This window comes from Falco cherrug, chromosome Z, assembly GCF_023634085.1.
Source record: "Falco cherrug isolate bFalChe1 chromosome Z, bFalChe1.pri, whole genome shotgun sequence".
Taxonomy (NCBI): domain Eukaryota; kingdom Metazoa; phylum Chordata; class Aves; order Falconiformes; family Falconidae; genus Falco; species Falco cherrug.
In genome coordinates this window covers 78186888-78210831 of record NC_073720.1, presented here as the reverse complement: position 1 = coordinate 78210831, position 23944 = coordinate 78186888, and the positions used below count along the sequence as shown (strand labels likewise).

Genomic DNA, 23944 nt, shown 5'->3' with positions numbered 1-23944 from the left:
CTGCTCCCAGCCCCGTCCAGCCTGGCCTTGAGCCCTGCCAGGGATGGGGCACCCACAGCTGCTCTGGGCAGCCTGGGCCAGCGCCTCGCCACCCTCACAGGGGAGAATTTCTGCTTAACATCTCATCTAAATCTCCTCTCTGTCAACGTAAAGCCGTTCCCGTTGTCCTATCCTACATGCCCGTGTAAAACGTCCCTCTCACCTTTCTTGTCGGCGCCTCCAGGTACTGGAAGGTGCTCTAAGGTCTCCCCGGAGCCTTCTCTCCTCCAGGCTTAACAGCCCCATGATGCAGCGCTGTTAAAAGATCTGACAGCTAGCACTTCTCTCATCTCTAGAGAAATCTGCCATATCACGCACGAAAATCCTCTAACTTGCCTGAAGAGTGCAGAATTACACTGCAAGTTATGTCAAACATGGCACATGAAGGATAACTCACTTGGGAACTAGAGACAGGTGTCACATACATATCAAAGATGATCTGTGAACAATTAGCTGTCTCCATTTCAAAATGAGATAAATACCTGAAGTCAACATATATGCCATATACATCATTCCCTTGAACAAAAATAATCTCCAGTCAGTGTATTTAAAAGTACGCTGCCCACATTTTCATGAGACCCATACTAAAATAATCCTAACTCAATTTTCCCCATTAATAACCATAATTATTAACCATAATAACAATAATAAGTATATACACAAATATGTACACACTTTATATAACCTAGATTTCTCAGAAGTTGTTTTAGATTCAAATGATACAACAAAGTTGTATTTTACATTTTGGGAAATATAACTATCAGAACAATGCATCTGAATTATTTCGATTCAATTTTAAAGCAAATACAACGATAGTGCCGCTACCAGTAAAACAACACTAACCTGCTTCTAAGAGGAACTTCCTTAGTGCTTGCTGTACTCAGGGTTCAAAAGACCAATGCTATAGGATAAGAGTGGTCTGTACATACAAATGGCAAAAATATTTTAAAACTACGATTCCAGTCAAAGCTAGATTTAACTTGACCATGTGCTGCCTAGATATTTAGATATGTTCAGTTGCCACTAAGGAATGGCAGCGTGTTAATGCCACAAACCCCATAAAAACCTACAAGCCACTCAGCAGAAGACGGGTATCCGAGAGCAATTTAAAAGGAAGAATGATGGACTTCAAACTACCAATCCCACAAGTAATTAAGTACAGATCCTTCTGTTAATACGAGAAAATAGCGAAAGATTGAGAGCAGTGAGCTTCCAGAAAATCTCATGTATTCTCAACTACTGCAGGTATCAATCTGCCTGCGAGCAATCCTTCCCTCTGTGTGACTTCATGCACCCTAAACTGAAGAAACAGTTTTCCTCTTTCTGTATTACCCACTTCGGGCATGCAGTTTCCATCAAAACCAAACATTTATTTATTTCCAAAACAGAGTTATAAATTACCTACATTTTAAAGCAGGGTGCATATAATGCTACATCAGAGCATGTCAGACCTTATAAAAAAAACCTGAATTCCTACCTTACCAGGTCCAAATTGAGAAGTTCCTCCAGCTTGCACCTATCTCAAATAGTATTACAGGAGTGAGTTAAACATCTTTTGCTTCATACAGGTACCTGCAAATCTTGAATTAGCCTTTCTAGCTGGCAACTGCTTAGGAACACTGCTCACCTCCAGCTGGTAGCAACAGCTCTGTGCAAGTATCATTTGACTGCTGCTGTGAACTGCAGCTATTCAGAACGAAAGTAAGATAAGTCTTGATACGTGAATGTTTCAACACATATTCAGAGGAAATGACTCAACTATCTCCACATCTTTAAACACTGAAAGCTGCTTCCTTCCCCCTCCTCCACTGCTGAAGATGGTGTAAACTGAAGGGTTCGGTAGTTTATTTATTAAATACTGGTGTGAAAAAAATATTAAAGCTCAACTGGTGAACTAAGTCATAGATCATCCCTATACTGACTTTTTTTTCCAAGTAATATACCTTGAGCGGAGAAATACTAAACTTAAATATTTGTTTTAATAAATGCATGTGTAAGTGTTCCATGAAAATAAAAGAGAAAACATACTTTCTATCCTAGTGTATTAATTGTGAAGATATTTTGAGAAAATGTACTTTCTATCCTAGCCTATAAATTCTGAAGATATTTTGAGATTTAAAAGCAGTATTCAGACACCACCTGATTAATCGTATAAAATTTCAGAAAAATTCCCTCTTGGCCATTACAGAAAAATCAGAACCTGATCAAGGAGGAATTGAGATAAGAAAGAAGTGATAAAAATGCAGATTTTATCCAACTGAATTTCAACATGCATTCAGTTATAACTGAACTGGTTTTCCAAAACTGGATATGCATTGTTACTTATCTGGCATTAAAGCCTGTCCAGTCTTATATACCTTCGGTATGACACTTGATTTCTTTCTTTAATCTCTACCCTCTGAAGAAAATGTTGTTTTAATTTAGCTTGAACCTTGAATGCAGAAAAAGAAACAGCTCTCCTTAAAATCTCTACACGTCTTTTGCGTATTTGCAGTAATTTCTCTCCCCTTAACATCCTTCTGGATCAGACTGCTTCAGACCTATGTGTTCTCAGTCTTCTGGGGTTTGGTTTCTCTGCAGTAAATCTAATATTCCACAGTAGATGAGAAACGAGCACCATTTGGAAATGTGGATACTCTCTTCCCATTCCTCTCCATTCCACAAGGACACCCCTGGATGCTTGGGACCCCCTCTCAGATTGGTGCAGTTCACCTGGAAATATGCAAGCTTAAATGTAAATCCAAGGGGTGTGATTTGAAATACTGATTTTAAACCTTACGGATAATCAGAAAGCACACAGCAGACTGCAACCAAGTGGGCAAACCACTTTTCTCCGGGAGTCATATTTTAAACATTGAAATAACTGATTTAATATATATCATTAACGGCTGTAATGGAACACTGTTAAGAAATCCAGATTCTTCCTGCAACAGCACCTTGCTGCAAAGCAGAAGAGTTTGGTGGAATTAGTTATATCACACCGTAGACAACTTGCGCACCAGACTTGCCCAGAATGTTCCACTTTGGTCTTAATTTTAGCTTAGTTTATCACTTCATGATGGTGGAGTTAAATATGCTTTTGGCATTCACTTCAGAACAAAAGCATAAAAATCATTCCTAAAGAAAAAAACAGCGCATATCAGAATCACTTGCCTAAGGAAGGAGACTGTGACTACAGGTTCTGATAGACCTGGATGAGATGTGATACACTGAAATAATAGAAATCATAGGGAATGGGTCCAGAAGAAACCTCAACAAGTCATTGCTCCCATGGCATGAAGAAAGACGGTATGTGTGACATATATATGACACATGTGTGACCGCATGTATGACACTACCAAAATCTGCATGCCAACAGATAAAGACAACTTACATTTTGGCAGAGTCCTCCTCATCACCAGCACCCAGAAGCAACTTAGAACAGATTAATAAGGAGTAAAGCATCTCCTTTTCCTACTACAAGAGAGATTTTGCAGCAAAGTTTTATTTTAAAAAATGATAGTGAGTGATGTTTTATTATTAAGGATCTATGTAGCTTTTGTGGCTTCAGATACACACACCTGCCCTTGCCCATATCATTTAATGCCTCATTTTCTACCACTGGAAGCAGCGTAATAATTCCCCCTTACTTTGCAGATGAACAGCAGAGCTCCCTGGTATTGCAGTGAGAAGGTCACGAAAGGAATAGTAACATTTGTTATCTCCCTGACTGCAGCTCTGGAGAACAATGAATTCATTTTTAAGTAGCACGTATGTTGCTGTTCTCATTTAACAGTAATTTCCAAAGTACCTCATGTATTTTCCATAGAGGAAAAACAAGCAATGGAGGACAAAACACTACAGAATGAAGAAATTTCAAGGCACATGTTTTTTAAAGTAACGCCATCTATCACTGCTGTCTGCCTTCAAAGCTGTAAACCCCAACTGCTCCAAACTAATAAATACTATAAGACAGGTTAATACAAATGTTCAAAACCCATCTGGGAAGAGCTCCTTGCAGAAGTAGCTTGAAAGATTGTAAAACAGCCATCACTTTGCACAATGGTAAGAGAGAGCGTACTTTGCTACTCTAGACCCCAACAACATGCTGAAACAGGGATGCTGCTGATGGGGACCCATCCCCACAAGCCCCTTAGACTTGTGGATAAAACAGGGAGATGGACATCACTAAATTTCCCATCAGGTGCACTCTTGGGAAAGTATCCTCTGTTTGACTGATGCCTTCTGAACCCACCATTATCTGGCCAGTCCCAACAGCAGCTCTCCCGAGTCCTCACACTGAGGGCTTCCCCCAAAGCCACTGATGACTTCTCTTCCATGCCAGCAAAGGGACAAAGGAAATTAGTATGGACTGAGAAACGCTGCCCACAGTGCTCAAGCGGGTGCTGGGATGAACAGGTATGATACCGAGTACATCTCACTACAGCATACACACAACAGAGTGCATGCATCTCCCACAGTGGTGGGAGAAATTCTTTTTTTGGTCTCCTTTTTTGCATTTTCAAAATGTGCCTCTCTCCTTAGTTTCTAAGGCACATGATGATGTATTGTTACACTAACAAATGTTTTGCAAATTAGTTTTTTTAAACCCTTTTACAGCAGATGAGAAATCAGTAATTTGGAAGGTAAAATAGGTCTCACAGCTCTCTGCTATGAGAAATTAAACAGCAGACAACGGACCCATGACACTGAGTAAAGTGCTTTTAAACTGCATTTTCTGCTGAAGCTCACATGCCAATAAACACACACAACAGAAACACTTCCTACAGAATCTATGTGCACATTCCAGTTAGATGACTGCTTTTGAAAACATCATCCAAAAAAGTTCTTTAGTCATGTTAAGAAATAATGAACTCTGATTAACTACACCCTAATCACACATTGGAGTAAAGCACTGTACATCCACCTGAAAGAGTGGAACAACGTATTTCAGCTGTTACACTCAGGTGACAGCAGCGCTGTTTTTCTTCAGAAAACTCAACAGCCGGACCAGTGCTCCTTCCTTCCATCAGTCTGTGGGGCCTTAATTTCATCACCGAGAGACAGAGCAGCAACCATAACCATTGGTGACAACAGTTAACTACAAATAATGGTACCAAAACTATGGTGCAGCTAGTGTGAATAATTCAGGTGAGTTAAATCTACTAATGCCAATTTCCCTGCACCTTGATTAATGCCTCTGTTTTTCTCTGCCTGCTGACAGCACACTTCAGACAAAATTTCTTATTAATTACTCTGCCCACATGAATTATTTCTGCAGACGGAATAAAATACTTTACTAGGATCTTGAGTTTCCTACCAAAAAACATAAAAAAAATAAATAACAATTTCACTGGTATGTGGGCTTTTAGAGGCCTCCAGCCTTACTCTACAGACCAGTGGAGAGTCAGTTGCTGCCAGATGGAAAGAAAATGGAAGCCAGCTACTCCTGGAACGTGTTGAAGCCTTCACAATGACTACTCTAGTCCTGCCCACAGTGAGCACACTTCTCCAAAAAGCAGCATGAGAGCGCATCCTCCAGGACAAGACCAGGCTTTTCATGCCTCTCTGCCTGTTTTACAAAGGACAGGTGACAAGGATGAAGATGTACTTGATACAAATCAGGACAAAAGTTTCAAACACAAGGACCACAACTGTCTTTCCAAGAACGTCTCCACAGACCCTCGTAGGGGAGATTTCTCTAGAGACAGAGAGCAGCAGGTCTGGAAGAGACTTGGAAAAGATCTCTGAATTTCCCAAGGAAGACACTATCTACCAAATAGCCTGCTAGAATTGAGTCATCTGCTGTCCATCCCATCCCTTACGCTTTCATTCTATTAGCCAACAGAGACTAAAAACATTTCTTGCAATATGTTGTTCATAAAAGAATAGCCTGAGGTGGGGATATTGGAGAGGCTGTTAAATCAGTATTTGAGAGAGGAAAACACAAATACACAATATTTAGACCAGCAAGAGTTCTAGAAGGCCTGGATCAGCTGCTGTCGATGGGCACTCACTCTGGCACCCTGTCCTGTGCCACCACATTAGGCAGAAAGCATGGCTTCCTTCGAGTTCTGCAGCAAGCCCACTCACCTGTAGAACCAGCAGCCTACACAACAGCCAGCTGTCGATAAATCTTTAAAAATCAGGAAGATTATATGGTCATATGCTTGTATAGAGACACGTGGAAGAATTAAAAATACAAAGCAGAAAACCAGATGGGGGTGGGGTGATTTATTTTTCTGCAATTTACATTAATAGTGCAGTTTATGCCAGTTATTCAATCCTCTGTGTTACATAAACACTGAAAAGTTTGGGGAATTCCACAGGAATACGGCAGTTCTGCTCACCTGCTATTGGTACCTAGTGGCATCTACTTGTACTTCGCACATCTGAAAAAAAAGTCTATTTGCATGCCAGACACACCAAAGCTGGTAAGTGCTAAATGAGACCATCGAAGTCAAGCTGATAGTGTGCCACAATGAGAAGACTGGCTCGCTGTGTGAAGGGAAGGAGCAGCTGCTGTCCATCTTCACACCAACAAGGCTTTTGGTGCCATCTCCTATAATATCCTCATCAATGAGCTGGCAAAGCACCAACGGTTTCAGTGGACAAAATGGTAGGATGAAGATAGGCTATACCACCACGCTTAGAGTGGTGCGACCAGCAGCACAAGATCCAGCTGGAGGCCAGTCACTAGCGGCGTACCCTGAGGAGCAATACTGGGGCCACTACGCTTAGCATCGCTTTTAATCACCTGAAAGGTGGGGCACAGTGTGCCCTCATCATACACCGGTGATGCAAACTCAGGAGGAGCAGCCAACACACCAGACAGTCACACTGCCATCCAGAGGGACCTAGACAGGCTGGAGAAATGAGGAAGTGCCATGTCCTGCCCCAGGAAGGAGCTCCATCATACACCAGTAAACAATAAACACTGGGGGCTGACCAGCTGGAAAGCAGCTCTGCAGCGAAGGTCCTGGTGGAAACCAAGCTGACCATGAGGCAGCAACCCGTCCTTGCAGCAAAGCAGACCAACAGCCTCCTGGGCTGCAGGAGGCAAAGCACTGTTGAGGGAGGTGATCCATCCCCTCTGCTCAGCACTGCTAAGGCCACATCTGTAGTGCTGTGTTATGGGCTCCCCAGTACACTAAAAAAACCCATGACATGGAGTTACTGTATTAAGTCCAGCAAGAGACCAGAAAGATGATCAATGGATTGGAGTGTTTGTCATACAAGAGAGGCTGAGAGCTGGAACTGCTCCACCTGGAGAAGAAAAGGCTTGGGGAATCTCATGCATGGGTATAAATACCAGATGCGGTGAGTAAGGAAGATGGAGTCAGGCTCTTCTCAACAGAATCCACTCTCAAGACAAGGGGCAACATGCGCAAACTGGAATATAGAAAACTCCATTTGAACACAAGGAAAAAAATTTTTTGCTGTGAGGGTGGTCAAACACTGGACCAGGTTGCCCAGAGAGGTTATGAAGTCTCCATCCTTGCAGACACTCAAAACCCAACTGGACATAGTCATGGGCAACCAGCTCTAGCTGACCCTGCTTTGAGAAGGTTGGACAAAATGATCTCAAGGGATCCCTGCCAACCTCAGCCACTTGGTGCTTCTGTGAAAACCTTTGCTTTTTATATGATAACATAAAAAGCAAAGAACTGTTTGGGGATGCACTGATTACAATGCCATTTTTTCAAGACATGTCAAGCTAACAGCCCTCCTACGTTTGCTGATGAAGTAATTATTGGCACTAAATTTTAACTTAAAGAACCATATAATAAAGGTCATTTCAAAAAATCCCCAACACTAGGTCCAGGGAAAATGCATATTAAGAAAAAAATAACAAATGTCTATTACTATTTTATTACAAGCTACTCAAATATTGGTTTGTTTTCCTATTCTCTAAGGTGTATAGAGACGGTTTTGCATACAGATGGGTACAGTAACACAAACAGTATGTACAAAAATGTAACAAACTAGATGATTACTTAACACATTAGTTTTCCAAGCACTTTAAGCATTTAGCAACCGCTTTGAGAAAAATGACAAGATAATGCATTTTCTTGCTGTGTAAGGTATTCTATGAAATTTCTCATTTCAGCTGAACAGATGAAATGCCCATTGGTATCATTAACATACACGTTGTTCTATCACTAATCACAACGCTCATATTCAGAGCTTAAAGGCTTGTTCACAAACCATGCGCAGTGGAGGCCATGCATGCCACTAGCCTCTGCTGTGAATCTGCACAATGATTTAGAAATTTGCTTATTTGCTTTGTTTTACTTGTGATTGTGTTTCTGAAGCAGCTTGTTCACTTTAAAGGTATAAATGATCAAATGATAGGTGGGTTTAAGGAAAAGGGCAGGTTCTGGATTTCGTAATCTGAAAAAAATTACACCTGCTACAGTGTAAGGTTAGCCCACCATAGTCTGTTATAAATAGTTTTAATGCAAAACCTGACCTTGGTTGCTCAAGAAAGATGACCATTTTTATTATTGGCCTATTTGCTGTTTGACTTAGACTGTATTCTGTTTTAGACCTCACCATTATTTATCATATAGTGTGCCTTAAGTGTTTGAGGAGAACTGATAAGTACGATTTCATAAATTAGAAAGTTTTGTCCTTGGAACACCAAATTACATGCGATATTGTATTTTTTTTTTAATTTAGCAAAAGGATAGCATCTATGACAAATCAATACAGTCAAACACTGTCAAAAATAACTCATTAAACTGAAATCACCATGCCCTCTTTTTAATCCTCAGCAGTTATTATTGTAGATTTCTAAATTTCCTTTATCTGATTAGCGTACATATGCTAACCTCTGAAAAGTCACCCTGGGATGACATCTGCCTTTTGCCACACTATGAGAAAGTCAAGCTAACAGCAACCGTATGCTTCCACTGCTTACAGAAAGGGAAGCAAATAAGTAGAACCTATAGAGAAAGCTGTCTCCACAGTAGACTTGTGCGTAGAATCAGATAGAAATGTAATTTCTCTCCCTCCCACCAGACCTAACCCTTTGTTAATTTCAGGTAACTGAACATGTATGCAGTTGACAGAAGAGAGAAGGGGATAAAGCAACTGCATGTTCCTCCTGAAGTGCAAAATTGTATTTTGCTTGAACTAGAAAATACATAACCTACACCAACATAAACACTTTACAGGCAGATGCACTCTAGAAAGTCACCATGTCCCAAGACACCCAAAACCAGTGTGCTGAAACACCTCCTTTTCCTTCAAAAAGAGAGCACTTCTTCCTTTGAAGCACTGCTGAACCATGCAAATGCAATATGCGTTTTGATGTATTTAAAAAGGGAATGGTAAGAGCTGGTGGAGTTCTACTTATTTATGTACCTTTTTAAGAGCACATTTACTTTCTCTCAATTAGGAATTTAGTCTCATGGCTCATGCATAATGGAAGATCATGTCTATAGCATTTATACCAACTCCTGGAAACACTTCTCCAGGCCTTTCTAGATTACATATATTGAAACCCATTCTAGAACTTCATTAAAAAATCACCTTTCATTCATGTCTGTGAGACAACTGAATACAACTTCAGGTGACCCTGGTCACACCATTGCCTTGCTGTATAAACCAGGCAAACTGCTCAGGTATGCCTACACACAGTGCAACACCACACAAAAATCCCTAGCCAGCCATGAACAACCTGGCTCCAAAATAAGGAGCTCAGAGTTGGGCGCTCATGAGGAACAGGATGCTAACACACACATAAATGCCCCAGGGACCCTAAAATGTTATTTTTCTGCATTGCTCTGATGATCTGTGAAGCTCTATAGTGACATGTAAACGGGAGGAGGTAATTCAGGACAATCCTTATGCTTTTTATATTTGCCCACAAACACACTCTTAAGCCTCTGTCACAGTCCCCAGGCAAACCAGGTTAATACCTCTTTTCACATCTTCACACAAATGGGATAAGGCAATTCTTATCAGCTGAAAGATCTGGTAGCGCTGCTGGTAGAATTCACTTCCTTTTTTTTTTTTTTCCTGCCCTCTGGCTTGGAACACTTTTATCATGACATACTTGATATGTTTCTTGTAACTTCCTTTGGACAGATCTCATCTGTGTATTTCTTTTGCCTATCCTAACATCTTTCAAATCATGAGAATTCTTGGGGGAAGAAAATCTATTTTGATAGCAGCATGGCAGCCAAATTTACCATAGATCTTAACAGTTGTTTCAGTTATTGCATGGAAATTACATCTTTCATCCCCTAATTCAAGGGCTGTCTAACTTTTTGCAGGTAGATTTGACAGTCAGACCCACAGGTTTTCATCTGGTAGCACAAGCCACAGGATTTTGCCCTGAAGAACTCAAAAAGTCAGTTTGCCCTTAGTAAACTAAGTGGAAACAGCTAACAAGGAACAACACAAACTCAGATTAAATCCTTACTCTTTCCATTTAAGAAGTACATACTTCATTTGAAATTTCTGGTACAGCTCCTGTCACCTGTAAAATACATGTCTCAGCTCAGTAGAGTAAAAACCTACCCAGTGATTACACAATAAAGAGTTGTTGAAACGCTTATGTAAAAGGAACTCCCAGTAAAGAATAAACCCTACTGCAAGCACTCATTTAAGTTTATTAATGTCATTATATTTCCCCAAATGAGAGATGAACATCTCTTAGTACAAATTCTAGGTCTATAAACACAATCCTGATTCACTGTTTTAAAAATCACAATTTTTAAATGCATCAAAACTTTGTAACCCAACTGGAACTTTCAGTATGTGATGCATGAAGGTAGGGTTCACATCTGTGTAGAGAACCTCACGATGCAAAATGTTTAAAATGTACACACACAGGCTTGCAACTCTGCTGGTATTATTGCCAAAGGCTTTGTTAACGAAGCGTGGGACACCGGAGTTGTTGGTGATGGTTACAGAAGTTACAGTGAGCCAGCAGGGAGCAGCTGGGTCTGACTCAGTGACATGCTTATCTCACAAAGCAGAAGTCTCAAATCAACTGAGTGACACCCAGGGTGCGGCGGGGTTCTCACAGCCCGGTGTTGCTTCAGTAAAAGCCAGAAAGACCTCTGTATACCTCTATAAAGTCCCCCACTCCGTGCTGAACCGTCAGGTCCCACTGGCCTTCCAGAACTGACAATCCTTGCCAAGAGCCAACTGGCACACAAGTGACTTAGTCCCACCTTGCTGTGACTATAAATCCAACATTTAGAATCTTCCATTCTGAGGATGAGAACTCCAGCTACCAGACCGGCAGATGGACCTGGACCTCCCTCCTCCCCAGACAGGGATGGCTCTTTGGTTAAGACTCGCATCTCTGACTATATCGGATGTTACCCAGCTAAGTGTTGTTAATAAAAAGTGCTGAACACTTAAGCTTGATTTTTGCAGAAAGTGCATTTATCAACGGCAATTGCAAATTCGTTGTATCTGTTGCCTTCATAAATTATTTATCTTTTCAACTCTGCAGAACTGCTCCAGCAAAAGCCCTTGAGAGGGCTCTGACAGGCAAACATTGACTCTGATGAGTGGCTGTGTACATATAATCCTTTAGACCTAAACTTTTGACCAAGTCCGAGAGTAGGACTGGATCTAGCCACACTGGACTTCTCTCTGAGAAAGAGTTTAGAAAGCAGGGGGACCCTTTCTGAACCTCCTGACTCAATGGGAGAGCTTTTCACTGCTGGCCACAAATCAGACTCATACCTACAACGTGGTGGTAAACTGGGTCTATGGACAGGATTGCCATGGATAAAGTGCTACAAAAAATATAAGCATGCACCATCCCAAGTGGGAACAAAATGGCCCCAAAAATATTGGAAAGATGAGGACAAAGTGGCAGAGTGAATAGAACAATGTAGAAGTCAACAAAAGATTAAAAAAAGGTAAAGGCAAAGGTATTGTTTGTCCAGTGCTGGGGGCTTGCTTATCTTGTGCACAAAAGGAAATTAAAAAGTCCCCTCCACCCAAATGAGAAAAGCAGCAAATGTAGAATATGCTGCTTTGAAGTCAGAAAAGGGAGTATTAAAGGCATCATTGATCTCTGAAAGAAACCACGAAAAGCTGGGGATATAAGTAGATACCGTCATGAGTGAAAACCTGAAAATAGGGAACTTAAAATGCTATTAGCCTCAGCTGAAAGGTGAGGGCAAAAAAAACTTCAGAAAAAGTTTAACCTGTTATTAAATGAAATGCTGTCCTCAGTCTTCACTAAACAAGTCCAGAAATTAATACACTGTGCAGATTCTGAGACATGGGATGGAGACATCTGGTATGATGATGATAACGATGAACCGCTGGAAAGTTCTCATTACAATCCTACCCCAGAACCCATGTCTATACAACTGTTGACCAAAACTTACACCACAAGTGAGGGAGATGACAAGGTCTGTACCACTGTACGTACCATCCTGCAGCCTGCTGCTGAATTAACAAAGTTACAGGAAACGTATTCCTGGCATCCAGAGGAATCCAAGGCAGAATATGTGTGGCAGGTCTCCCTTATGGGGGGAGACCAAATCTTATTAAGGAAGAAGCAGGAAACTATCGGGGCCCTGGAATATTTTTAACCACCACACCTGGTGATCACAACAATTCATCGACCACAGGAGTTGACACACACATTGACCCACAAGAGCAAGGTGACCTTCTTGTTACCAAGACGTCCGAGTTCTCCGATTTGGCCGTGTCTGTGCAAAAGGCAGCCTGCATATGAGCAATGCATGAAAGAAACGCGTTAAAGAAACCCTTAGTACTAGCTCCTATTGATCCAGCAAGACTAACTCCTCTTATTTGTGGTCTCCCAGATAGTTTGAAAACTTATGTAGCCAATGCTCAGGATCGTATGCACACCAGCCACATTATGAAGGCTGCTGCACAGACCCCATGGGAGCAGACCCATGTAACCACCTGGAGCTTGTGTAAGAGACAGTGAATTATGGGCGCTGCATGGGCTGGGTTGGCCCCAACACTGGGAAACCACCAGAACCCCCGCAACGGATTTGCCAGGTCCACACCACTAAGCCTAAACCAGAGATCAAACCAAACACTGATAAAGAAAGTAAAAGCCTTTGGCACAGATCACTGGCGACGGGAGTGCCACAAGTTACCATATGGCATATCCACCGCAGACCTCTGAGCTCTGATAACCATTGCTAAACCACAGAATCAATCCAGCAGGGAGGGTCAGTCAGCAGGAAGTTGATTCCTGGTAAACCCATGCCCTCAGCCCCTCAACAGAATGTGATTGATTTAATAGATAGCCCAACAAAGAACTCGCATGCCTGGGGAGAACAGTGACCCACCCTAACTAGCTGGTGTTAACCGCACAATGGCCCTTCGATAAGCATGATGAACCTGTAACCGCTATTCCAACAGGACCAAAATGAATTGTTGTAAATTTTCTTATTGAATGAGGAGCACAGATGTCAGTAATTATGGAAGAAATGGCAGAGGATGTAACTATAAAACCCGGTCACCGTAGAATGAAACATACAGGAATTGATGGAGTTACACAAGAACGCCCCACAACAAAAAACACCTGATGGCCCCGCAGTGAATGGAACTAACCCACGCTGAAGTATTGGTTGGTGCTGCTAATACCAATATTTTTAGGCTTTGATTTGTTGTATGGCAGAATATGGAAACTCCTTGATGGATTAGTCTGGAGTTTCGCTGGAGGAAGTAATGCCAAAATAGCATGGCTTAAAAAAGATGAGCCTAAAACTAAACTTATTTGAAATGCCTGTATCTTTAATCCTGTCAAAAATTACTAATGTAAGGCAGCACCCCCTGCCAGCAGCTGCATATTCAGGCATTGATGGGGTGGTATCGGACTTAGAAAAACAAAGGTATTATCAGTCAGGTGCACTTGCCCTGTAATTCTCCTATCTGGCCAGTTAAAAAAGCCAACTAGACATTCAGACATACCTAAATGCAACACTAAGTACCCATTAAAGATAATACGGAAAAGAATCTTGTAAAGGTCTTGCATTTTACCTAATTTGAAAAAACATTAAGGGTTTTCAAATAAGTAGTTATTCATGTAAATGAGAGACTACCCACTTACAGTTACATATTTACATGCTAAGGGAGCTACCATCTTACTAAATGCTAATGACTAATTTAGGAAAATGCTCCACGAAGAACAGAACCACTTCAGTTTAGCTTTGCAGCCCCAGTGCAATGTCACTGCTGAAGATAGGAACTTGGTACAAGCAGACTCCAGAGAACCAAGACTGGCTCACCACATCTCTGCTCCAGCCACCTTCAAAGGCACAACGGGCAGCGTCTCTGTCTGTGCAGCAATTCTTTCCCACTTCTTTTAACAAATATTATGGCTGAGGCTATGGTTCAGATGTCAACTGACACCAGGGGTGTTATGACAGATCTTTAGCTATAACAGAATCCCAAATTAAAAGAGAAGGAAGAAGGCTCAGAGAGTGGCATGACCGGGGACACTTCTGCTACAAAAAAGCCATGGCAGGCACAGAAAGAAAAAAAAAAAAAAAAAAGAAAAAAAAAAAGAGGTCTGTGCTGAACTAAAATAGCCTGAAGTCATGCTAAAGTGAGTAAGGGTTTTTGAGTAGTTTTATAGACTTGCATTGATTACCTTGTAGAATACACTACGACCACCATTTATACTGCTTATAAACTTAAGACAACTGTTTCCAGACTTGATCAAACAACCACCCCAGACACCATAAAAACCTCATTCACCTAAGATGCCCCTTTGCATCCCTTGACTTTATAAAGGGGTTATGCTTTGCCCTTTACTATAAAGCAGCCTTCTTCAATACATCAAAGCCATGACTACCATGAAAGTGTTCCAGTTAACCTTCAGGACATTCCTTTTATAATAACCACAGTAAAGAGGATGAAAGCTGGGACGCAGGCACTGAACAGAAAGGGATATAAAAACTGTTAGAAGTAATGCAAAATTCATAAAGATATTTCCTCCAAATCAATCTGGCACCAGATTTTAACTTTTCTATTAAAGTGCAATTTCATTTGTAATTTTGCGTGCAATTCTGACTAAGGAAGGCTGTTATAAATAGCACCGTGTTGTGTAGAGGTAAGGAAGGAGAGCTGAGACTCTTCCTCTGGATGTGGTTATTTGTGTCTTCTTCAAAGTCAGAGCAGAGATGCCCACCTTCAGAAGCAGTGCTGGTCTGTGAATTCCAAGGTCACCTCTCTGACATTCAGCTCTTCAGCTTGAGGAGGTGCAGGATGTTAAGTTTCTTGTCAAGTAAATACTAATAATGAGATGTTAATACTAACTAATAGGTTAGTACTAGGTGCCTTGCTGTAGCCACCTGTGTTATATAGGGACCCTACATGTGCAACTCAGGAATGTCCTTGCTGTTATCAGGCCAAGTACTTCTGGAATTTGCTGTAAGTATTCTCAGAAACCTTCAAGTGCATCAGTGACTTTTGAAACCTATGTGTACCGTTTAATTCTTGTTACAAAGCTCCAGTATCAGAATGCTTAATCTTCTTTCCATTATTACCTTTCAAAGAATTTTTAGATAATTCCTCTTGCACAGTATGAACAACATACATGCAAAAATATATAACTAATCCACCATAAAAGTGTACTTTTCCATGCTAAATCTTATTCTTGAAGAAGGGAATGGGCATTTTCTCATTTTAGTATCTTGCATACTTTTTGTTTTCAAATAGTTTCTCTATGCTTGCCTGTATGGCTTTTTCTTCATTTCCATAATGATTTCTTCCAAACAATCGGGAGCAGAATTTATCATGAGCTCTGGGGAGAGACTGGACTCAAGAGGGTTCAGTAATTGAACAGACTGAGCAAAGGTTTGATTTGCTACAACAGCCATTTCCCAGTCTGGAAACCTGAAGAGCAGCTCCTTTTTCTACTCATATAAAAATGCATTTCTGACACTTCCCCAGGCTTCCTCCCAAATACCTGCTGGATTCACAACACCTTTGTAAATACAAATATTGAAGATGGGCTGCTGGAGACACCATTACATCAAATGATTGCATCAATGTTTTTCAAAGCACAGTTACTGCGCATTACAGCATGTTTTCTCCACTGGAACACCGCAGACTTTCCTGGAAGAGAACAGAGTGCGCAAAACCTCTTCATCTCTAGTTAAGTAAGACACTTTGGAAAAGCATCATTTTAACAGGCTGCATTTTAGGACTGCATTTTAACCTGCATTTCCTTTGTAGGTAGGAAGGCATACAATTTCTACAAACATTTGATCTTGGGAAGAAATGCAGACATGGCTTTTTGCTTAAATGCATCCAAAGCTTATCACATTAGAAATAATTTACAAAAAGTCTTCTGAAAATGTAAGTGCATATATTTATGTCTTTTCTTCAACAGAACTTAAGATTTTATTTAGAAAGAAAACATTCCTACCTCATGCCCAGCTTTCATCTGTCCTCATGCCCTAATTAGCCAACTAATTTAACAAAGACTTAGAATATACCAGAGGGCCAACACAGGCAGTTTGTTTTGTGGTCACATGGCAAGCTTATATTTTCACTCACAAATGCAAGATTTTGTTTAAGAAACAGACCAAACACAGCAGGACGCTTGCTAAGAGCAGCAGGTAGTACCAGATCAAAATAAGAGTAGGACCTAGGAATTTCCTGCAGCATGTAGGCTGAATTCAGACCTTGCGGACCTTTTTGTGCACTGCAACCCCACAGACCATCCAAATCCTCTACATCTGCCATCTGACCTGGAGGGTACCTGCTCTCATTTGCTACCTACTGCTGTTCTTCTGAAGTTCAGAAGAACTGCAAGCACAGATCTTCTCACCTGTCTTGGACACTTGATGCCTATGTCCCACTGCTGCAAACCAAACCGAGCTACTCCCCTGGCCAACTGACACGGCACTGCCAGAACTCAGTTGAGTCTCGGGCTTTCACCGAGCCATCTGCAAAGTGCAGGAGGTGGCTGCAGTGGCAGGGACTGCCTTTTGTAGCACCATCACCCAGGAGGAGAGAGACCCTGGCTGACCCACCGGCCCACATAAGGGATGCCAGTCCCGCAGCTCCACCCCACAGGTACTGTCCCCAGGGACCAGCCAAGAGGACCAAGGGTCCCAGCCCCTTCTGCTGAAGCTGTGCAAGGGGGGCAGAACAGTCGTCTACAGCCCACCCCTTCCTCTCTGTTTTTATCTGTCTCCTCCAGCTTACTTTAAATTTCCATCCTGGGAGAGGAGACTGGAAGTCAGGATTACCTTCTGGAAGGCATGCCAATCCATCAATGAATAATGGGATCATGCTTTCTCTCTTGCGCTATTTTTCTCCTGCTGACTTTAAGCCTGATCTGTACAGAACAAGATTGATTCCATTTAACTTGGCACAACGGGAAGGAGGGAGAATTATGAGTAACGCAATGTGACCAAGGGTAGGTAATTCAAGAATGTGACTGAATTAGGTATTTCATAATTGCATTTGGCATTCTCACAGAAATCACTTGCCCCCACATGAAGCCTGACACTGTTGAGAGATATGAGAGAACAGCAGCTTTTTAAACAAAGAACAGGGAACTCGAACTGTGTAAGAAACCATGGGGTGCCAGAAACACTTTAAAGAAGTGTGACCTCTTCAGCCAAAGCCACTAATTTGCACTGTTATGTTCCATTAAATAAAGAGAATGGGTTTCTTAAGTGATGACTTTTGCTAGATTTCTCAGTAAATAAATCTTGCAGTAACCATACGGCAACTACCAATACTGCATACAAGCTACGATCACTCTGAGTAATAGTCAGTTATTAATGCTTCACTAATGTTAACTAGACCAAACCCAGAACACTACTTTCTCTATTCCTTACGGCATAAAAGAGGTATGTTGGATTTCCTAGCATTTTTCTATAATTTAAAAATCAAATTAATTTTCCCTGTCTTCTTCTTATTCACACAGAAAGCCACTGCTGTAAACAGTTAGTCCAAATATCTGAACATAAAACATAAAGGTACTTCTCCCATTATTATACAAATGTGAAACTTACAGTATTTTCAGCAGCCCAAGGTGATGAAGTAATGCAAGGCAACCACAGGTAGGATGCTGACACATCACACTCAACTAGAGCTCATACTGGTCAGTCATGCAAAAACCACCTGGCTCAGTGTGACCAGTAACGCTGAGATACACAAGAAAAAGCACACTAACAGTCTTGAGCTTCTATTAATTATATCTAGGTAAAACCACTGTGACAGTACACGTAAGGTATTCCAATTAAAAAAAAAATCCAAAACAGAGTTAAAGGATTTGACATCTTTGCACATTCTTCTTGCTGTACAAATTTGTTCGGAAAAAAAAAATCATGACAGTAGTGCAGCAGTAAATCACCACTGAAAGGCAGTTTGCATACTCCCTGCTCAATGCACATGCTGTCACATCTCTGAGTATTTTGTCACTTAAGCCTCATGTCAGAAGGATACCTTATCGAAGAAAATAAAAAACCTTACAAAACCTATCAATTCAAAACACAAAAGTGAGTCATCTACAGTCTGTTTTATAGCTTTCAACCATGAGCGATGGATTCAAAACCAATATATGTACCTTGCAGACAACATAAGCAGCACTTCATAAAACAGGCAACAGCTGTCTAAATGCTTCCTAAATAATACACAATCCTAGGCATCTCGATACAGCCATTAGTGAGAGCGAGAAGAACAACTGAGGAGATGGATTGTCTGTATTCCAAATAACACTGAGTATTTTCTTGGATGGGAAGGCTGAGTTTATTCCAAAGTTGTGGTGATAGGCAGGAAAGAGAAGACAGAATCTTGATGGATCGATGACAACAATAAATGATCTTCATGACTAATTTCAACCTTTCATTATGGTAAAATGAAGCAATTAAAAGGTTGAGCAATGGATCCAAATTAATCTAAGAACCTGATAGTCCAGATTTTTTAGATTTCACAGGACAGTTTGGCACAGACCTGCAGTAAGGCTGAAATGAGACACAGTTAGCTTCCTGCCTAGGAAAAACCCTTCTTACAATTCCACAGCCTGCAAGACACAAACTTTCTAGGAGAAACCCAGCTTCGTTCTGCGGAACAAAACCAGTTCTGCATCCAACACCTGTGCAAAAAAGGAGTTTCATCTATGCTGAATATATCATATTCTCTGAGGCAATTGAGAACACAGATAAAATCAGTGAAAAGTCAAAGAAAGAGAAAAGGCAAAGATACAATCTTAACCTGTATAATGCAGGAAGGGAGATCAGAAAAACCCTGCAGTAGTCAAGCCTGAGTAGTTCAGAACTTGTCCATGAGCAATGGACAAAGGATATAAAGGCAAACCCCTGTGACAGGCACTTGTTTCTAATGCCACAACAGCAAACAACAGTTTTCAAACACCCCTTGCCACGACCTTTTTGATACGTTCATGTGACCTCCTGTAAGGTCAGACACTGAACAACTAAGTAACGCTTTACTGGGAGACCTCTTGATGTGCTTATGTAACCCATTCAGTTTCCCAGTAAAGCATCACCTGATTGAGCAGTGTCTGACCTTACAGGAGGCGTTTTGCCCCTATCTTATGATTACACACTAATGTAATGGATTATCCAGTTCTTAAGGTACAGAATAAAATAATAAGCTGCAAGCACATGGTACTAATACAGCAGTAGTCATGATGGCAGCCTTGTGAATAAAATGGGATGTCTTCTGTTCTAGAGCTTCCCATCCCTGTTAGGGAGCAGAAGAGGTTGACTGAATTGCATTGACTTTGAACTGCAGCCTCCGCTATGAGACAAAAGTCCTGCAGACGAACCTGATCAGGAGCAGCAATACATCAATAAGGAGAAGAAAAAAAAAGGGGGGGGGGGGAGGGGGGGGCAGGGAACACCACCACTCTCCTTTCCTTTCCCTGCCCACTGTTTTCTCAAGCATCACTGACTCTATGCCTGTAAGTTTCAATACTGTTACACTTGGTAGTGCCATGATACTGTTTGTTGTTTGCTCCTTCCAGGAGCTGCCTCTCCTCCAGATTCAGGGCTGCCACTGCTGGGGACCATAGCCACCACCTGAACTGCAGGGTGGAGTTCAGTGTGGCTGCTCCTCTACAGGCAAAATCAGCTGTTCTCAGATCTGTTCATCTCCTCTCAAAGGTCAAGTTCCCTCAGCTTTGACTAACAAGACCTTCAGCAAGAAGGTTTCAGTATTGCATACACTCAGAATGCACCTCAAGACACGACATGCCCATGACCAAATAGCACACGGTGACCTTTGCCCATCCATTCAACAATCTGAACCCAAAGAATGCAGCTTATCCTTCTCTTCCATGTATGTTCAGCAAGTACCTGGTAAATCACAACTCACACTTCCTACTGCCTATCATCACCTATCATGTGCCAATTATTTACTAACTGGTTAATTGCTGTATTCAAATGCAATACATTGGCCTTAGCCTGTATTTTTGGTAACCACACCAGGAAAAACCAACTGTACTGACTCATACTTGCTGTCTCAGAAAGATGAGGGAAACCGCATGCAATCTTGCTGGAGATACAGCTTTCTCCTTCTCCAAGAAAAGGGTAACAAGAATGGAATAAGAAGAGTTGACAAATCTAAACTTTTCCCAGGGTTTCATCAGAAATAAAGCACTGATCAACTTATCTAGCAAGGTTCCAAAAGGAGCAAACAGCAAAAGGGCACTGTCAATCTCTTCACCACAGACAGAACATCATCTCTATAAACCCATAAACCCAAAGCTATTGTGTTTGATATCAAAGTTTCCACATGACACAAATAAGAAAGTTGGCATTGATACTTTATGGAATGTCTGACACAATTCCTCGTTTTCTGGCACTTCAACAGCTAATACTCAGTTGGGTGATAGCCAAGACAAAGAGAGATCAAAAAAACTCCAACCAAACAACCTGCTACTGCAAGTGCATGTCTTCTGGCAAATGAAGGAATACAGATCAGAAAAAACTCCGCAAGCTGCAAACATCTTTTAGTCGTTTTCCAATGACAACAACACATCTCTTTCAGGATGTCCTTTGTCTGAAGGAAATGAGATGTTACACCGACAATCCATCATTCCTGACTTCTTCCTTGGTGACTAACTTTCAGAGTCACCAACCTTTACCAAGGAAAGCTTTCAAAGTCACTTGGATGTTCTACCTAATGCCTGACTCCTCATCCTCAGCTCTTTTCCTCATTTGCTTCTGTTACACCTTCAACTTTCTTCCAGTAATTACTGCTCCACTTCTAACCTTTCAGTCTTACATCTAGTCACCCACCAGCCTTACACTTTGTAGCACCAAACTGGGTTAAAGAGGAAAAAAACTTAATCCATACCATCCATTATCACTTACTTTGGAAAAAAAACAACTATTTTATATATTTGTATTTTATATGTTTGCAAAATGCCTATGAACACTTCACAGAACCTTCAAAATTACTGTATAAATGCAGAATAGTTATAAACTTCTGAACTATTTTTTAAATCTGAACATCTAGAAATTAGTGCCCTTTCATACTAGCAAACTGAAATTCTGTGCTATACATCAAAACTTTTAATATGTGTTTCAAAAGTTTTTTCACGAACTGCCATACTTTTCATTGAAGTGATAAGACTTTTATATCCTAAGTGACTAAGCAGAGAAAGACTGTATATATAATACTCTTCAGAAATACAATTTAAGAGATGCATCTGTTCCCAGTGACAATCAACCAATAGGTTTGCATCACTCCCTGATGAAAATAGTTCTCAAAGGCGAACAAGCCTCCCAGAAGCAATCCGAGTTGTCTGTATTAAGGCCACTTAAAGTACGGGAGAGGCAGGGCACAAAAGGTACTGCCAAAATGAGGATTTACAGGTATCTGTTATACAGAACAGCAGTCTTACATTGCAGTGGTAACAGGCAAGACATACTAGTTCCCCACATGCCACTCAAATTGCTTTTCTTGCCTATTCTTTTGTCTGGAAAATAATGATCAATAATAGGGGACTTTAAAGTGAAACAGTTTCAACTTGTACCATGCTCACAGCATACAGACTCACTTAAAAAAAAGTAGGTTAGCATCTGTGTTATTCGGTCTATCTGCCAAGGATTGAATTCAGAACTCATCTTCAAATCCAAATATTGAAATAGTATCATGCACAGAAAAACAAAAGCACCAGGTATTTCTTTGTAAGAATTACTTATACTATGCACTTTTATTTTAACAGCAATACTTTCTTAAGGTTTATCACTTCAAACACATGTTTATGTACACACAGGCTTACGTGTGTTGCATTTCCAAAGCTGATCTATTTCTCCTATTATATATATATATATATATATTCTAAACAGCACAGCTTTGGGCCTAAAAGATTAAATCCGTGTTTTCTTGTTTCTACCTGTGTTTTCTTATTTCATTTGGATTTAAAAGACAGTAAGATTTCTAAGCAGAGAAATAGATAATTTGGAAAACTAATCACTGTCCCTTAGATTTACATTAACAGAAGCTTAACACGGATTTGACAGTTTGTCTCACAGATGGAGACAGTACACACAGTAGACAAATAAAGCACACTGAACTACTCCACAGCTCCATTTTGTATGGATGAAAGCAGCTAACACATTAATAGAGATTAAGTTGTTTCATAAAACGTTGAGGTTATGCAGCTACAGACATCTTAGTCCAGAGCAGATACTGCTATGCCCTTTAAGCAAATGCCCAATTCTGCAGAAAGTTACACATAAGCAGATGCCACAGCATATGGAGGAAAGGGTCCACTTGACTAAATCTTATAGGAGATGAGAGATCATAGCCCAGAAATATTCTGTACCGATTTCTGCAGTGCTGAGAAACAATAGCCATCTCAGCAATTAGATGTGAACAACCCTCACTGCTGTTACACATTAGTGAAATCTTAATTTATTAGATTGCACTGACTTCCTCTTAGGGAATAAAAGTCATTACCAAAGCTATCACTGAGACGGCTGTTTTGGAGTGCTATCCAAGAGTCTCAGATGTCTGGCAAGAAAATATGTCATATATTACAACTACCTAAACTTTTATGACACTTTTCATACTTATGATAAAATGTGCTACAGAGTTTGGGAAATACTGTATCGATTTTTGCTTTCACATTTTTAATACTTATTTTCATTCCCAGCTTTAAGAAGTCTAGTCCCTTTCTCCTATGTATCAGGAAATGCAGAATAATTTATCTGAAAACAGACATCTGAGGTGAAAACGAAAGAAGTCAGATGTATTGGAGGAGGACTGCCTTCTACTAGGCCTCTAAATCTCATTCCTAAAGTAAAAATGTATCTATAAAAAGCAAAGTGAATCACTGAAATGCTACTGCCATATAACTTTTAAATCACTGAATGTTTTGTCAGTCAAACAATACTCAAATATATTTTGAAGTCTGGAGCTTAAAAAAGGATGCACAATGGCTGATGAACTTTGTAAGCTGTTATTCAGGGGCCTTTGCCTCATGTGCAACCAAAATTAAGAGTGAGAAAGCTGAATGCCAGACATACCTAATTGCACAAGATTTCACAAGATCATTGTACTAGAACAAGTAAGAACACGCACATAAAACCACAAACTTAAAAAACAAAAATTTAAAACAGCTGTCATAAAAAAATCTCTTCCAAGACAAACCAAAGTGTAAATTTAACTTAGGCATATGAATTTATAAGTGCATCTACACATATACAGACAAATCACCTGATATTATACTCATTAAGTGGTACCAAACAGTTCTTGACCCTGCTGCCCCACAAATCAACTGCTTTATTACTGCAGTGGACCTGCTCGCGTCTTCCATTAAATCTTGCCTAAACCAAGAGATTGTTCAGGAAGCTACGTGCCAAGTGTTCCAATTCTACCTCCAAATGGTGGAATCAGACATAATGGGGAGACCGTATTTCCGTGCTCTGCTAACATTTTTCCCCTGTCAATGTTAATGTACTTG

At 40.7% G+C, this 23944-nt stretch overlaps 1 protein-coding gene across 9 annotated transcripts in view; it reads right to left on the bottom strand.

Annotated features, from left to right (window-relative positions):
- The window catches only part of MCTP1 (multiple C2 and transmembrane domain containing 1), a 275473-nt gene that overhangs the window by 185713 nt on the left and 65816 nt on the right, over positions 1-23944 (bottom strand). The window contains exon 1 of one of the 9 annotated variants that reach the window (XM_055699710.1): positions 1667-1717. The exons of 4 other annotated variants lie outside the window; for them this stretch is intronic. In XM_055699710.1, the coding sequence (XP_055555685.1) occupies positions 1667-1702 (36 nt within the window). In that variant the 5' untranslated portion in view covers positions 1703-1717. Of the gene's footprint in view, positions 1-202; positions 297-1516; positions 1718-23944 lie in introns of those variants that run through there. 4 more of the 9 variants (XM_055699713.1, XM_055699711.1, XM_055699712.1 and 1 more) reach the window with 4 other exon arrangements.